General features: G+C 34.9%; 1 protein-coding gene across 2 annotated transcripts in view; it reads right to left on the bottom strand.

The window, feature by feature from the left end:
• PGGT1B (protein geranylgeranyltransferase type I subunit beta) overlaps window positions 1-18539 on the bottom strand; it is a 33925-nt gene extending 15386 nt beyond the window's left edge. For both annotated transcript variants that reach the window (XM_058170335.1, XM_058170334.1), the window contains exons 1-6: window positions 18354-18539; window positions 14672-14790; window positions 8395-8462; window positions 5644-5795; window positions 3765-3897; window positions 4-49 (exon numbers count right to left, since the gene is read on the bottom strand). In XM_058170335.1, coding sequence (XP_058026318.1) covers window positions 4-49; window positions 3765-3897; window positions 5644-5795; window positions 8395-8462; window positions 14672-14790; window positions 18354-18496 — 661 coding nt within the window. In that variant the 5' untranslated portion in view covers window positions 18497-18539. The remainder of the gene's footprint in view (window positions 1-3; window positions 50-3764; window positions 3898-5643; window positions 5796-8394; window positions 8463-14671; window positions 14791-18353) is intronic.

The following is an 18539-nucleotide window of genomic DNA, read 5'->3' as shown; positions in this document are numbered from 1 at the left end:
TACCATGTGATTCAAGTTCTGCTCCTTGGGCAAGACCATTATCGTAGGACTGAAAAACAAAAATAAATTGACAATGTAATTTTTTTAACAGACAGATTTTTTTAAAATATTGCATAAGGTGAATTGAACTTGGTCAGGACCAAGATCAATGTGTTAGAAAGTAGAACAAAAAGTAGAACAAAAAAACAGAATCACCTCCCTCAATTGCATTCTTCTAACTGGAGATTGGAGCACCATTAAATTGTAGCACTTTTAATTCTAAATGAAAAACAAAGATCTAACTTTTCAATCACTAAAGGAGCAATATAAATATTAATTTTGTGAAAGATTGGATTTTGTTTTAAAAATCTGGAGTTAAAATAACTCTTCTGCTTAGATTTAAATATCTGCAAGCATAACTCTATTCATAGAAAAATGCTTTCTCACCCCATCTTCCCAATGTATTCATTCACCTGCCTCATATAGTTATTTGAGGGTTCAGGATTCCACCAATGGAATCCTCCACCCTGGCACAGGTACAAAAGCAGCAGTAGTAGTATACTAGTATGTGAGTGTATACTAGAATGCACTGAGTAAATGCAGAAACCTGAGGGAAATAGATTCCACACAAGTAGAATCACATAATATATGACTTTCTTTTATAAGTCTATAAGCATACTACCTTAAAATAACATTTGTCTGGTCAAAATAACAACTGATTCCCCAGCTCTATGAATTTCAGCAGCATGCCAATTTGTATTGCTTACACAAGTTGATATTAAATACTAACAGCCTTATTCTTTTGCACAGCAACATAAGATATGGTGAAACAAACAAGCATCTTTGTGTAGTAGTTCTCTAACAATGACATCTATTTTGCCTTGTATAAAGGGCCATTATTCAAATAAATAAAGAGTCAATGTGGTAGTTAAAGTGCCAGACTAGAAACCAGGAGATCATGAATACTAGTCCTCCCTTAGACAGCCTGCTCACTCTCAGCTAATACAAATCTCAGGGTTATTTTTATGGAGAATAAGAGGAGGGGACATTATGTACACTGAATAAAGATGCAATGTAAGTTTGATAAATATATTATCCATAACCTAGAAATCAACATCAGTGATAGTAATTTGCATCAATAATATATTTGGTTTACAATATAATAAATACATACAAACTATGTTATATCTTATGCCTTTTTATACTATATAAATCTTAAAAACCAAATTGAGATTCAAACAGAGCTTGTATGAAAAGACAAATATTTTAAATGAATTCAAATTAAGATCAATAGCTTCATTTAATAAGAATTTCATATTAAATTAAATAATTTCAAGCTTTTATTTCTGCCTATCAGTTAAAATGCTGCCTCCTTTATCCTGTGTCAATCTTAATTCAGAAAAAAACAGAGAAATCCTACGGTATCAGATTTGTTGTTCAACATCATTATTTTGAAGCATACTTCATTTTCCAAGTACTAAATCAAATGTACAATCTTCTCATTCTCTGGGCTCAATCTAGTAATATTTTAGTCATTCCAAGTTTTCCCCACATCAGATCAGAATTAAAAATAAGCAAGTAATCACTTTGTGAAGAATATATTATCTCTTTTCTTAAAGGAATTCATGAAAAAACTAGAGTTGGCCAACTTGAGAAGTAAGGAGCCTGGGACTGAATCATTAGGTAAACACAGTACCAATGCTATCAATAGCCCAATCTGAGAAAAAAAGACTGCATACAATCTATTACAACAAAAGGACAGAAAATAGAAGAAAAGGAATTTAAACTTGAAGGGACACATACACAGTGAGATTTTTGTAAACTCTGTATCTTCATTATTATAGCTATTTTGTATCTGCAATAAATCTTACTTATGTATCAGAGTCCTGTCCTTCCGTGAAAGCTCCTGAGTGCAGACTGAAACATCTAGAGAGATTAATTACAATGATGTGGATATAAGACTGAACATTTGTGGCATTATTACAATCCAAGGGCTATTAAGCTTCTCTAAAAGCAGCCAGTCTGATGCAGTGGTTAAGGTATTAGGTAGAAATTAGGAGACATGAGTTCAAGTCCCATATTTGACCAAAAAACCAAAAAAAACCAAAAAAAACACAGCTGGGTAACTTTGGGCCAGTCACTGTCTCTCAGCCCTAGGAAGGGGGCAATGGCAAATCACTTCTGAAAAACCTTGCCAAGAAAACTGCAGGGAACTGACTAGACAAGAATGAGAATGAGACATAACTGAATGGAAATAAAAAGGAAAAAAAAAACAGCTTAGAGAACACCTAAAAAATAGCAAGTTAACATGCTTGGGATCATGCAATTTCAATCTTGAAGGTTCCAGACTTTCATAGAAATTGAACATTTGCAGTAACCAGATAAGGAGGAGAAAGAGATTTATGTAATTCAGAATTTTGCTCATTCACCACCACCTCACTTTAGAACCTTATAACAGGAAATTGTGTATTTTGTTCATACTGGAATTCTTTGTTTCTTAACAATGATTTAAGACAATGATATTAAGTGTAGTAGACACCTATAATTTAAGGCAACACTCTGGTTTTTAAATTAAAAGTTAACCTATATTTTTACATCCAATGCAGTTATACTGAGGTAAACAAAACTTTCCTATTTTCACTGTATTAGGGAGTAGAATTTATCACTGTAATTACACTTAAATGGTATCCATTAGCTTAAATTGATAGTCTCGGTATTCCTTATTTTGTAAACCAGACATTTAAAAATATTACAACCTCAATTTCCACAAAAGCTAAACACCACAATTTTTACCATAGTACACAATAGTACACTTTATATCTATGGCATGAATATAGAATATACTACCCAAAACAGAATTTAAATTTTTGAATTTAAAAACCACTTCAGTTAATCAGACTTCAAATACCAGATATTTAACATCTTCATTTTTTGTAAAAACATTTTTCATCTTAAACAAGAAAACAATTTAATATACAACTAAAAAGAAAAACTATCAGTAGTTATTAAAAATCAGATGCTAGTTTGTCCAACAGAAGTTCCTAAGGGTAGAGATAAAAAGGATAGAAAATCTATATATTTAGCTAGTACTGTAAGAATACACATTTTACCATCCCTATGAACCCTATATCACCATATATAGTTGTTGAGTTGTATATATGTTATCATTACAGTTGGTCGCAAAGTCAGCCAGATGTTTAGTCTTGGATTTGGCCTTTTTGTCCACCTATTAAGTCCTTCTCAATGATTTGGGATAGGCCCATGTTGTTTAACAATATTAAAAGTATTGTCGCAGATTGTAAACTGCCTTTTGCAACTGACTGATAGTAATTTTGTCAATGCCAATGGTATTCAAGTGATGCTCCAGGTGTTTTGGAATTGTACCCAAGACACTTTTTACTATTGGTAGTATCTTTGCTCTCTTTTACTACAATCATTTTACTTCTATTTGCAGGTTTTATATTTTGTGATTTTTCTCCTTTTCTTTCTTTTCTATTTTGCTATCTTCAGGTATTTTAATGTCCACATCCAGATTTTTTTATCTTTCTTATCAACAATTAAGTGTGGCATGTTGTGTGGCAGTTGCTATCTTTATTATTTAGGGTTAAACTAAAGACTACTCATTCAACTCAAGAAATAGCTAAATATTATCTCTATGATATAACTTGTCAGCAAAAAAGGCATTATCCCAATAAAGCAGGGATGCTCATGAGAAGCAATATAATGGTTTTCTAAGTACAGGATACAAAAAACATTTTAATCAAGAGACACTTGGCAAAACTTACCATGCTTCTTCTAATATAGTCAATGGCTTTCTTTGTATCCATCCCTGACCAACTATTGAGCATGTAGCATATACAAGCAGCACAGTATATAAATCTCATGTCATTTTCACTTCCTTCAAGGACTGCACAAAAACTGGAAAAAACATTTCAGTTATGTAATAGTTATTATATTATTAGTAATATAGTAATTATGTAATTACTATGTAATTTTGTTTCCAAGGTAAAACACAATGGTATGGTCTTCCTTCAATGATCAGGTTTGTTAATAATGCCAAGTATCAATATTTATCTTATCTTATCTTATCTTATCTTATCTTATCTTATCTTATCTTATCTTATCTTATCTTATCTTATCTTATCTTATCTACCTACCTACCTACCTACCTACCTACCTACCTATCTATCTATCTATCATCTTGAAATTTTCCTTGCGTCAAGTTCAATTATAACTCCAATTTAAGCAGATTGAGGCCTTCAGAAAATAGAAAATATTTCCTGTTATGGAAATACAATAATTCAAGCACCCATTTAGAGATCCAAAGCTACACTTTTATTTTTTAGTCTGTATGCCTACGTGACTACTTTTTGCTTTTGCTTTCACATCCTTATTTTTACAGTGTTCATGTGCAAGTTGATACATGAATACTCTATAAAGGAAGACATATGACTCTAAAGAGCTCAATTGCCAATTACAATAGCAAGAGAAATAATTGATATTAGAGATACACAATGCAGCGTTTCCAATTCTTCTCTACATGAAATATTGTGAAGCATCCCTTCAAAGGGCCTCTGGTGGCTCAGACTGCTAAGACAGTCTGTTATTAACACAGCTGCTTGCAATTACTGCAGGTTCAAGTCCCACCAGGCCCAAGGTTGACTCAGTCTTCCATCCTTTATAAGGTAGGTAAAATGAGGACCCAGATTGTTGGTGGCAATAAGTTGACTTTGTATATAATATACAAATGGATGAAGACTATTGCTTAACATAGTGTAAGCTGCCCTGAGTCTTTGGAGAAGGGCGGGATATAAATGCAAATAAAAAAAAAAAGTGAGAACCAGGCATTTTAAAGACAAGCTGGGCCACTTTGAATAGTTTCAAAGTGTTCCAAAAGTGTCAAAGGGTTCAAAGAATAGAGCACAGCACTTCCTGTTCTTGTGTTCCAAGGTTAAAGTGTTTCTAAAATGTTTGATGAAGCCACACAGCAGTTGCAGACCCAAAATAAGATTTTCCCCCCACATTCGTATTTAATCATCATATTGCAAAGCTGTAGAGTGGAATTGTTTCTGTAAGACACAGTTGTAATAAGTACTGTGGGTCATAGAAGAAGATGCATATTTTTTTTTACATATATGTATATATTTTCTTCAAAATATGTTGTTTTATCTATGACAATTGTTTGTGTATACTGTTGTGACAAAAAGAAATAAAAAAAAGATATAAGGTATCACTCCTCCTATATACATCTACAAATATTTCAGTTTCTTGACTCAACATTTTATATTCTATTTCTGTAAATGCAATTTTTGTTAGCCTAGTTGAACATGTCCAACTTGCTGCTTGATTATTATCAAATAAGGGAGGAAGGCCCTGAAACACCTTGCCAATTTTATCATTTAAAGGCAAGAGCATAGGTTTCCCTTATTCCTGAGCTGTGCTTTGTAAAATGAGGAGGAGGCTAGTAAAGACTATTCTAACTGGAAGGCCATGGTGTCCAGTTGCCTTCTCTAAAAAGATAACAATAAAGGCATGGAGCAGGAAGATACCTTTTCTTTATATGCTTAGCTGCCCAATCAAGATTCAGCCTGACCATTTGCTATACTATAATAGTGTGCATGATTTTGACGTTTTTTTCCCTTTTCTAAATATATTTTACTGTACCTCCCATCTTCCAGCTGTAAAGCTCTGAGTCCTGCCAAGCAGGCTTCTTTATTTACTCGACTTAAGTCATCGCCAAGAATAATTAAACAGCAAAGGCCAGTGTAAGTCATTGCTATGTGCCCACTATCATATGGATGAGAAATACCAGGACCCTGAAACAAGAGAAAATGCAAATTTGTTTACCAAACAAAATTATAATTACATAAATATAAGCATTTATTTTACAGAGAATTGCCCTGAGCTTTTTATTGTAATTCAGAAGGGATCTAGTCAGGAATACTGCTTGAAAAGCTATATATAAATGTCCACCTCTACATGACCCACACATATCAGCAACTGTGCGACCACAGGAAGAAACTATTTTAAGGCTACATAGATTTATGATACCAAAGAGTTTTTGCAGGGACTTTTTGTCAATTGGTGACTGTTTTTAATCTCAACTTACCTCTGTTAGTACACATCTCCAACAATATAGCATTTGATAACAAATAACATATTGACACTAGGAAAATACTATATTTATCATTTCAGGAAATCTTCCTAGCAAGAAGTTAAATACCGTATATACTCGAATATAAGCCGATCCGAGTATAAGCCGAGGTCCCCAATTTTACCCCAAAAACTGGGGTAAACTGGGGACTCGAGTATAAGCCGAGGGTGGGAAATGAGGCACCTACGGTTGAAACCCTCCTCCCCCAGCTGAGAAGGCTGGCGGCTCCCCCGCCCCGCCCTCTCACTGCACCGGCAGGGCTTCCGTCCGGTAAAATGTGAAAAAAAGAAAAAAAAAAAACTTGAGTATAAGCCGTATATACTCGAGTATAAGCCGAGGGGCTTAAAAAAAAAAAAAAACTCGAGTATAAGCCGTATATACTCGAGTATAAGCCGAGGGGACGTTTTTCAGCACAAAAAACGTGCTGAAAAACTCGGCTTATACTCGAGTATATACGGTAAGCAGAAACTCACTCTTCAAATAGAAGGTTATAAACATGGTATCAACAAATCCATTCTTTGTTTATTAAATTATTCATAAATGAATTATTATTAGGATGAACTATGGTATGGCAAATCTATTCAAACGGGGAAGACAGCAATTAACAAATGTAACAAAGAGTTATAATGAAAATGAAGAATTCTACTTCAAGAGATTCAGAAACTGTAAAGGTTATTGCACAGTTGGCAAGTCTGTTAAGTCCTGTGATAAATTAGGACAACTGAAGCCTAGGAAAGTTAACCATCAAAAAACCCACCAAGAGGAGGGGTTTCCTCTCTTGTATTGGTTTTCGGAAAAGTGTATCTAGGCTACCTTCATGTAAGCTTACAGAGCAGAGAGATGCAGGTATTATATTATGTCATATCCTCATGTATTCTATATGACTTCCAATTCTCTTGGTAGGAGGGGGGAGTGAAATTTCTCTATTTGGAAATGTTATCAGTTTCTATTTGAGAAATGTTATCAGACCAGATCTGATGATTCCCAGTAAAGATGAAAACAGTAATGTAGTGATTCTTAATACTGTGTTTCCCCGAAAATAAGACTCTGTCTTATATTTTTTTGAACCCTGAAACAAGCACTTGGCCTTATTGCCATGCACTCAAAAGCCCGATTGGGCTTATTATCAGAGGATGTCTTATTTTGGGGGAAACAGGGTAGTTAATGTAACTGAAAAGCCCACCCAAATTGCATCTTGCAGTTTGTCTTTATCCAAGGTTGACCAATAGCTAATAAAAAGAAAAAAACTCTGAAAGTTTGGAACCCTATGGAATGAGTTACCCCCAGGGCTACGCCAACTTCCTGACCTCCGTACCTTCAAGCGGGAACTGAAGACTCTATATTCAATCAGGCGGGACTAGCCTAAATATTTATTTTACTTTAATATTTAGTTTAATTGAATTTTAATTGTACTAATCTATTTATAATTTTATATTCTAAGGGTTTTATATCGGTCTTTGACCGTTTTAGTTTAAATTGGCCTGTTAAATATTTCATTTTAAATGTATTTTAAATTTGGGATTTGTATTGTGTATCTATGTGTTTTAATTAAGGCTGCATACCGCCCTAAATCCTTCGGGAGAAGGGCGGTCTAGAAATCTAATAAATAAATAAATAAATAAATTCCAGAGCAAGCACATTCCAGAATTTCTTTGAACTATGGTGTGCTTGCTAAATACCTAAAATAACCATATCAGAAAGAAAAAGAGAAGCACATTCCAAAAGTGCTTTTTGTTTTTTTCTTTTGAAGATGTTTCACTCCTCATCCAAGAAGCTTTTTGGATGTAAAGCGAAACACTGAAAAAGCTTCTTGGATGAGAAACAAAATGTCTTCAAAAGAAAAAATAAGAAAGTCCAGTTGCCTCCTGAAAAAGCACCTTTGGGATAACCATGACCTGGATGACTGAGATTCTCCATAGACTTTTAGAGAAGTACATTCATTTTTCTGTAAGCCAAGGTATGATCTGAATCATTCTATGGTAAACTGGATAAGAATGGCTCATTATTTAAGATGTAAAAAATATCTGCATTAACTTAAAAGCTTTTATAAAAATACCATATCTGTATTATTATTTATATCTATACCAATTTACTATATTTAATCATGTAAATAAAAATATTTTCCCTACATTTTCAGAAAACATTATAGCATTTTTACAGCATTTAATCTAATTTCTACCCATAAAGCACTATGTTTAGTTTTTACACCTCATATTGATTTTAACTTTTAAAGTGTTGGTTAAAATACATTATTCACTAACCTTAGATGGATTGAAAGGTATTCCTAGATATGAAGAACCACGGAAGCCGCAGTGATGCATGTTTGTCCCTTGGGAGAAAAAAAACTTGTTATTTTGCATACACATTAGAAAATAGGAGAGGTCTCTTAAAAACTGCTAGCACCTGGTAGTAAAAAAAACCCAGCTGAAATTTAAAGTTGTATGTAGCATATCACTATAGATACTTAGAAACGCATGATCACAATTGGAACCAGAATCTGTTGCTAAGTAAGATGGTTGCTAAGCGAATTGTATCAATTATATTACCTTTTTTTGCATGGTTGTTAAGTAAACTTTGAATGGTTGCTAAATGAATGACTATAAGTTGAGGACTGCCTCTAATATAATCATATATACTTATTCATTCATACATAGAAATTCCAGTAAATTCAAAATATTTACTTTTAAATAGGTATGCAGAAAACCCTGCCAGTCTTACAAATTCTAGACAACATATAAACAAAAAAGTCCCCCAGAACTAAGCATCACTACAAAGTATTAAAAAAAAATACGAATGGTAGATACTTGATAGTCCACAATAGGAGGCTGAACTAGCCTACCAAAAATCTAAGAAAGATTAAGGTAAAGGTAAAGGTTCCCCTCGCACATATGTGCTAGTCGTTGCCAACTCTAGGGGGCGGTGCTCATCTCCGTTTCAAAGCCGAAGAGCCAGCGCTGCCCGAAGACGTCTCCGTGGTCATGTGGCCAGCCTGACTCAACGCCAAAGGCGCATGGAACACTGTTACCTTCCCACCAAAGGTGGTCCCTATTTTTTCTACTTACATTTTTACATGCTGCTAGGTTGGCAGAAGCTGGGACAAGTAACGGGAGCTCATCCCGCTACACAGCAGCCGAGCTGCCGACCTTTCGATCGACAAAATTAACGTCCTAGCCCCTGAGCCACCGCGTCCCCTTAAGAAAGATTAGATCTTGTTAATGCTTGAATGGGAGATCATTAAAAAAAATCCAGATTTGACTAGAAAACAAAAAAAAAGCATTCTAGAAAAAGTCAGTGGCAAACCACTACTACCTTGTTGGCAAAAAAAAAAAAATGTCTCCAGGGAGTCACTGGAACTAAATGGTAATAGAGAAAAATCTTCCCCTTTTTAATACAGTTAAGGTGAGCACACAATCATCTGCTCATATTTTCACGGGATACAATGTATAAAACAAGACGTTAAACATTTAGTGAAAAATCACCACAAGCTTTAAACAAATTATTTACATCAAAACATCAAAATATCAATTTCTAGATATTAAGCACTACTGAAGTTTATCAGAAACAATGGGAAAAACTCCTACTGAAAAAATCCAAAGTTTAATTTTTCTTTCGTATTCCATTCAGCTCTTCACAATTACTATTCTTTCCAATTTGGGGTGGGGGGGCACAGATATGCCCAGATTTGCACCCTTCCTAACGGAGGAACTGTTTTATGTTATAATACCAGCCAGCAATAATTTTTAAAGCACTATAGTTCTTTCAGTGCAGTGTAGTTATGCAGCCCTTGTGCAATTTCAATTTTTAATCACCTTTACATAAGATACAATATATAACATTGTACCAATGTTGATTTCTAACAATTGTGTGAGACAATGTTCATGCCTAGACTAGTCTCTGCTGTCTTCTTGGCAAGTGGTTTGCCATTGCCTTCTTCCAAGGACCAAGAGAGTGTGAAACTGACCCAACTGACTTTGACCCTAAAGTGGGACTAAAATTCACAGTCTCTTGGTTTCTAGTCTGCTCCCTTAACTACTATATCAAACTGGTGCTCTCATACAAGGTATAAACAATCTGAAAATGAACATACATTTATTTACAATTTAAATAAAATGCTTATTGTATAAAATGCTAGAATAATAAATATTGACATGGGTATAAATCAAACAGAATTGCAGAATGTCTTCAGAGAACTTTAAAAATATGCTATACTTTGTACAGATAGCCCTTGGTTAACAACAACAATGTTGGCAATTGGGATTGCAATTGCTAACATTGGGACAGTTTTTTGAACAATGGATCCAAAATGTAATCTTAATAGTATCTGTCTGTGTATACAGACTCTGTCCAAATGATGTTATAAAAGAGGAACAAATTCTACCTTGGAAGTGGAATTTAAAATGACATAGAATGTCATGATTAAAAATATTACATTGGATGTACAAAAGGAACTGGCTAATGTCTTAATTAAAAGGGATATGCTAACAACAAATTGAGAGAGTGACTTGAATAATTTTCCTACATTGGATTTATAAAACTGTCTTTTCAAAATTTTGTGACAATGAACAAAGAAAAATGAAAAGAAATTAAATTCTAGCACCTTATTTGAAGGGACTAAAGATCAAGTTAAAAGTAAAAGTAAAAATAGAATACCTCTCAGGAATTTTTAGTATATAAACACAACTCTAGGGTTTTCATTTCATTATTTGCACACAGTTATTTTTAAAAGGAAAGAAAGCTATTTGTGAATTTTTAAACCAACATAGAAAGGTAAAAGCCCATAAGAACACCAACCACAAGCAAGTTTTCTGTTTGTTTGTTTTAAATTCTAGGACTGTACAAATACTTACAAAGAGATGTTTTGATACATGCAGACAAGTCTTTTTCCAAGCTCATGCAGTAGCACTGGAAGTGTTTCTGACTGCCTGGGCAGACACAGCCAGGAACACATTCCAAAGCAGCTGCACAAGCCTGGAGAAAGATGCATCTGCTTTAGTATTTCAAGGAGATGGGTCTCATATACGCCATTGTGTGTATTTTTTTTTTCTGAAGCACTTGCACAATCCTACAAAACACTCTCACTGAACCTGTTGCTTTTAAATTATCTGTACACAATCCAACTCCCTGTAAATCTTGGTTTCAATCTTCTTTAACTTGGTTCCATAAGCACCAATGCGGCCAATGATTATGAGAAATGATTCCACACATTTTGAGGGCATCAATTTTGGAAAAGCTGGTATAATTTTTAATTTAAGTATTCTTGAAATTAATTAACAAAGGAGATACCACAATAAATGTATAAGAAATCACAATAAGAGTCATCCAGCAATCTGAAAATGAAACAAACTGTAGCCAAATGTGAGCTTTTATAATAAAGATTCTGCCACAGTCTAATGCTAAAGTTTGGCACTTTTTGAAATGATAAATGGAGTATGCAAGTTTCACATTGCAGTATCAATGAGTGATAGAATGTATAATTTTAGTTGAATAATTTAATATTATATTAATAACTAGATATAATTTGGTCAACCAGATTTAAAGGAAGTAGTCTAAAAAGATCAGACCAAAGTTACAGCAACAAAATTAAAATCTTGAGGTGCCTTAAAGACTACAACACATTATACTTAAATCTGTAATAGATTTGTTTCTCTAAGGCACTGCCATTAATCTTTCCTTTTATTTGGAATCAAATATAAAATCTCTCTTTTGAAATTATAATCTGAAAGTTTTCTATTAAATTAAATTATGGGAGTGTTCCTCACCAGTAGTATACAGACGTGGAAGTAACTCCCTGTCTCAAATTTAAAATCTTATGCTCATAATTTACCATAATTGATACACACATACAGTATAATAACAAAATAGCTCTGTGTATGTATATGTTTGTATATATCAAGTCATTGGTAGGTCTTAAAATTTGAAATGTCAAAAAACCCTGGATTATAGTATGGTGCCATCTAGTGTTTACAAAAATTGTATTATTACTTCTTGAAAAAAATAAAAGCTTTTTTTAATATGCTGCTTCAAGATATGCTAGATTTTAAGTATTGTCATTTCCCAGTCTTTGGCTCTATTCATTAGAGCATTATGCACTATGGGAAGGATAAATTCCCAAATAAATTAGGATGGATTAAAGCATTCACAAAAGTATATAAAATATTCCATTTATTTAACTCCACAACTATTCTAGGAAATTCACACTAAAATCTGATGACAACATCACACTGAAGTGTAATATAGCTTGTTTAGTTTGATGGCTTTGCTCTAGCAATTGGGTAAACCCAGAAAAAGTATGGTTTAGGGAATTGTTGTGGCGCTGTGGTTAGAATGCAGTATTTCAGGCTGACTCTGCTCACTGCCAAAAGTTTGTTTCTGACCAGCTCAAGGTTGATTCAGCCTTCCACCCTTCTGTAAAATGAGGACCCACATTATTGGACGCAATATGCTGAGCCTTTAAATTGTTTAGAGAGTGCTGTAAAGCAGTGCTGTAAACCCCTGGTCCATGGCATGCCAGAAACTGGGCCACACAAACAAGTGAAGCTCCATCTGCGGGATGCAGGCAGCATGTGAAACCATGCCCCCTCCAGTCTGCGGAAATATCTCTCTCCACAGAACTGGTCCCTGGTGCCAAAAGGCTGGGGAGCATTGCTGTAAAGCACTATGAAGCAATAATATAAGTCTAATTGCTACTGCTGCTATTGCTCTTAAACACTTAAACTAAGGTTAAAAATCATAGCAGTGACAACCCAACTTTATAAAATTATTGAATCTGTCTTAAAAAGTGCAATAAAACTGAGTTCTCCTTTTGCTACTGAGCCAATATTCCTCTGGCATTAATGTAAGAACCTCTGAAAAAAAATCTTGGTTATTTTTGGTAGGAAAGGCTGTACTTAAAAAGATATTACTAGCCCCAATAAAAAGGATGCATGAAATACCTTCTAAATCACTCTGAGCTTCATATTTCAAGAACTCCTGCATACAGTTCATGATGAAGTTGATTACTGGTACATTTTACTCTCTGTGTTCAGTATTTGAAATGAATCCAATGTTTTCATCTCATATTTTAGACTTCTAGTATAGAGATTAAAAGTGCCTTTGTAAACTTGCTAAAACTTTTTATGTAATCTTGCTATGGTTCCACAGAAAATTATGATACTGAGATTTTATATTTGAGCCAATTTTCACTTCTATCTATAGCATTTTTACTTTAAACATACTTTAACACAGGGGTGAAAGGCTCCCGGTTTGGACCATATTGCCTGATCCGGTAGCAAGGCGGCAGGTGGTTCGGAGAACCGGTAGCAAAAATCCCTGCTCCCCCCATGCCCAGCTGAGCCGTGCGATCATCAAAGGTTTTTTTTTTCAACTTTTAAAAGCATTTTTTCTTCGGCCAAAAAAATGCTTTTAAAAGTTAAAAAAAAAACCTCTGATGATCGCGTGGCTGATCTGGGATCCCCAGAGGAGCTTTTTAAAAGCATTTTTTCTACAACCTCTTTGGCCAAAGAGGTTGTAGAAAAAATGCTTTTAAAAGAAAAAAAAAGTTGGCCACGCCCACCCAGTCACATTACCACTAACACCCCACCAAGCCATGCCCACAGAACTGGTAGTAACCAATTTTACATTTCACCCCTGCTTTAACATTACTACCAGAACACGAGGTAGATACAATAAGGAAAACCTCTTCCAGCATCCCTCTACTTAAATCATGATGAATTTTGCAGGCCCAGATTAAGTGCCCTCTCATGCTAAAGTATGGCGAAACACTACAACTCGAGAATGCATTATGAGTTTACCTGACAACCAATGTTTGTGTCTTGTTAACACACTTTATTACTGGGAAGGACTGGTTTTGAAGGGCAGCATTTAATTAAAAATGAAAACCAATCACCATTTGTCTACATTCACTGTATCAGAAAATCTACCTCAAACTTGGTGGAGCAAACAGCACATAGAATGTAGGCCACTGATATCCAACAAGCAAACTGTATTCCAGGCATCCTGTTGGTTATCTTTCTAACAAGTAATGTGACTGCTTTCACTCTATTTTCTTACAGCAGTGAAAAATTAGCCTTACATTTATTAACATAACTGCAGATTGGAAGAGTTACTAATCTGTACATTGGCTACAGTACATCATTATTCATACTTAATAATTCTTTAAAGAAATTCTAGCAAAATAATGAAGAGAAAAAAATCTGATAGTTTGTAAAAAATGTTTTTTTTAATATCATGGCATGCAAAAACAATCTTTTTAAAGTTATTAGCAGGTATCATAGGAATCTCATTTAACTTTCATTCCTTACTTACTTTGGCAAAAGTTATTATCAGCAATGTACAGGCTTTTGACAAGCTTCACTGCACTGTTCATTGATTTAGGTAAGAATAAAGATATTTTAGGACTGACAAGCTTTTTGTGCAGTTCAAATAAAATAGTTTCCACAATTGATATTCAGATGAAGAGAATGGTCTTTATTTTTAAAAGATAGATACTATTCATATGTAATGAAATGTTAATAAAAGAAAAGCTAAAAACTCACTCACTGTCTTCTGTGGGAAGTACTTGCAGAGAATAAATCCATTCTATTATATCCTCCTTGTTCACAACATCTAAGGAATCCAACATATCCAAACCAGAAAGTGCAAAAAAAGCAACTGTCAACCTGAAGGGAGAACAAAAATAGCAATTTACTATTTACCATTAATATTAAATTCCAACCCAGATGATAGTTATTTGCAAGAAGGACAACTGCAGAATTAACTGAAACAACATGGATGTTATAACAAGAAAATAAACTGAACGAAACATACAGGACCACAAGCAAGTAGTTATTCGACCATCAAATATATTCATTGTACTTTGATGAATGAGTAGATGTATTATCCTCGTTTCTCACCCTGACTCCAGCATTACACGGTCAATTTTTTCCCACGTTTCTGATATTTTCATTTCCCTGAATTTTCCCTTTCCCTTAACATTAAATCAAATTTAGCTGATCCTCTTACTCAGGCCTGCATAACATACCCCATCAAGCAGCCTTGTGCAGCCTGCTGACACTTTAAAAAAGTTTTACTGGTATTAATTCACCTCTGCACCAGAAAAACACTGCTGAGCACCTACAAGCGTCGCTGCTCCTGCAAGCTGCACTGCTACTACCACCTCAATAGCTGATGAACATCTGATCAGTATAACAACTATTCCTTTGTGGTAAGCAAATATTTTTATTTATAAATGTGACCCTTTCCTCTCTACAAGCTGTGCAGGCTTGTTCTTATTCTTTTCTTACTCTTATGCAGATCACACATTTCCATGGTATATCTGAGTTAATACCAGAAACATGATACTGTTTCCAATGATTTTTCACTAAAACATGTTATTTACTTTATAAGCTATCAAGGGGGAGGGAGATACATGGGTCTCTACATTCAGATTCAGAAGTTCTGAAGACTTATATTCCCCACAGACTAGGGTTGGTCAAATAAATGGGCAGTTGATTGTTACAATCCATCTTTTTTATTGAAGAGCACATGACTACGTTAAAAAATATCAATAACTATTCAAAGGTCTATTAAATTTGCATATATAATAAATACTTCAGGAAAAGTGGGTGAACATTTCAGAGAATGAGCAAAAAGAGCAATAGCCAAAACATGTTGTAGACAATGTTTATATATATCTGGCTGGTGATGGAATAAGTTATTGAGCAGTATTTTTCCAAGTCAGGGTTTTATATATTGAAACTTAGAAATCTATAAGAATACATGTTATATGCACTTAGGACATAAAAGTAAATAGCAAAATTGATTGTGTTACTGATAGTATTAAATCATAAGACACACTATAAATACTTTAGCATTTACATAATGGAACAAAAGACAATTTCCACATTGATATAGAAGCCAAAAAAGCTTTATATAGTGCTGAAAATCAGTCAGTCTGTACAAAAAAAATTTCTGTTTGAGCAAATGTTAAGACTATTGACACAATTATAATTTTGCTTAAATAAAAACTGAAAATAATTTTAAGAAATAAATGCATATTTATTATTTTTAACAAAATAAACTCATGCGTTTCATTGCTTATTTGGTTGTCCAAATTTAGGATAAAATAGGACTTCAGATTCTAGGGGAGTCTTGCTAGCTATGTTCAAGTCTATGCAGGAAAGCTACAGGGAAGTTAATAATAAGCTATTTTCATGGCCTCAATAACTAAGGCCAGAAATTACAGATATAAGTTCCAGCTACCTACATTTCATTTAAATCTTGGGTACTTTGCCAGGAAAAACACAACATCAACTTTAGCTACAAAACAATAACTAGCTCTAGGAAGAACTGTAGAATGCTATTGAATTCTTACACCATATTTTTTGGGGGAAATCTGAGATGCAGTGAATGCAGATTGCAACAATATGCTTCTTATTCACTTTGGAGCATGCAACATTTAATCTTAGAATCTCTCAGTGAATGTTTTTGACAGAAAGATATAGTTTAACATATATCAAGGTTTCACAATGCAGTAAACAAAACAACATCAAGCATATTCATACTTGCTACACCCACTTTTAATTACACTGTGTGTTCAAATTTTAAAATTTAGCTTCACTAATTGTATTCTTTGCATACTCGCCTTTAATAGAATAAATTCTAAATAAGTACCCTAGATCAAGCAGAGTACATTCAGAGTAAATAATGCAGTACAAGTCCCAAGGCCAGAATTAAGATTCCCATCCAATGTAGGAAGCACAGAAAATAAGAACTCCTTTACCTTTGATGTGTTTACCGAAACTGCAACACCTAGCTTAATAGTAGGATAATGAACAAAGAACTAGAGTTAAATCTTTTGCCTCTAATGGACACACTTTTAAATTAGTGAAGACCCTTAGCTCTTTCTCCCCAAATGTAGACATATTAATCTGCAGTTTAAATCAATTCATTCTATTTCAGGATAGTGAATTGAGAAAATTAGTTTCAGAATGAGAAAACTATTGATAAAGAAAATTTCATGAAAAAGAACATATTCTCAAGCTGCTTTTTTAGAAGCTCCACATCTTCTCTTTCTAAGGAGCTTGGACATTAAGTCCACATAATATCCTAATATAGTGATCTCAACTCCAAGCCTAAAAATATAATTTTGCCACTCATCTTGATGACAATCTTACAGGTGTCCATTTTGGACTAAGTTTGGCTGAATTCAATGGGTCACACTGTAAGGTTTTTAAAAATATAGTCTCTGCAACGTTTGTACTATTCACCAGCAGTTTACCCAACATGTTCTTTGTGGATTTATTCTGTTCTTGAAGAAATCTGGGTTGGATAAACTGCTGGTGAATAGTACAAAGATTGCAGAGAGTATTTTCTATATTTTCCATTTCAAGTTCTATAGACTTATTTACCTTTTACACTTTCTCTTTTTAATTCACACTTTCAATCATATGTGTCAAATTCTTTTGAGAATCTTACAGGAAGAGAGGCCTTTCTGAATGCAAAGCAGGTAACCTACCAACTAAACTAGGTAAGCATTACTACGGTCTGCTCTCAAACCTGCTGTATCCATCTCAATCAGGGGAGTAAGCATTCAAAAGTTTTGAAAATGGTACAAAACATCTGGATTCTGATCAAGGGTAAGCTGCAAAATGTTAACAGTTTAATGAAACGAAACAGAAAGTACTTTAACTGTTTTGAGTCTATAATAATTGAAAATAATTTCGTATGCTTGATCTGTTCTCAGTTTTGACCTAAAACGCACGGGGGGGGGGGAACGGGGTCTTAATTTTGTTTTAGTACCAACGGGATTGCCATTGTTAGATCAGCGCACCCCAACATTAAAGCTAACATTCGGAGTGTGTGAATGAACGAGGATCTCTCTCAGCAGACACCGGCTTTCAATTTCAAGCCGCCCCAGACAATCGTCAAGGGTTAGGATGCAGGACTTTTGGCGCCCAGTCAAGTTTAAATAGGAATTAAGGCTAACGCCATTCCACAAATATTGACTCCAAGGAAGCCTCCCAGAGCGCCACTCATCCCCCCCACCCTCCGTCTCAACACCCCTGAGTGGCCAGAAGAGAACAAATCCTGGCGGGTTATTCCCGCTTCCGAGAGGGGAACCCGCCCACCGCCCAGCTGTCCCAAGCACTTCGCGCGCAGGGGCTGCTTGTGGGATGTCAACTCCTCGTCGACTTCCCCACCCGAAGCACCCCGAACGTCTCTCCCGCTTCCCCGAGGGTACCTGCTGGTCTCCAGGGACGAATAGCGTTCGGGCAAAATCTGAAGGCTGCGTTGGAAGAAGCGCACGTGGCGTTCCTTGAGGAAATCCAACCTTTCCCCGTCCCCAAAGCCTCCCTCGTCTTCCACCAGCCCCGTGCTCGCCATGTTGGTCTTCCGCTTCCTACTCCCGCACGCAGCTCCGTCACTG

This window comes from Ahaetulla prasina, chromosome 2, assembly GCF_028640845.1.
Source record: "Ahaetulla prasina isolate Xishuangbanna chromosome 2, ASM2864084v1, whole genome shotgun sequence".
NCBI lineage: Eukaryota > Metazoa > Chordata > Lepidosauria > Squamata > Colubridae > Ahaetulla > Ahaetulla prasina.
This window is presented reverse-complemented; position numbering and strand designations above follow the sequence as displayed.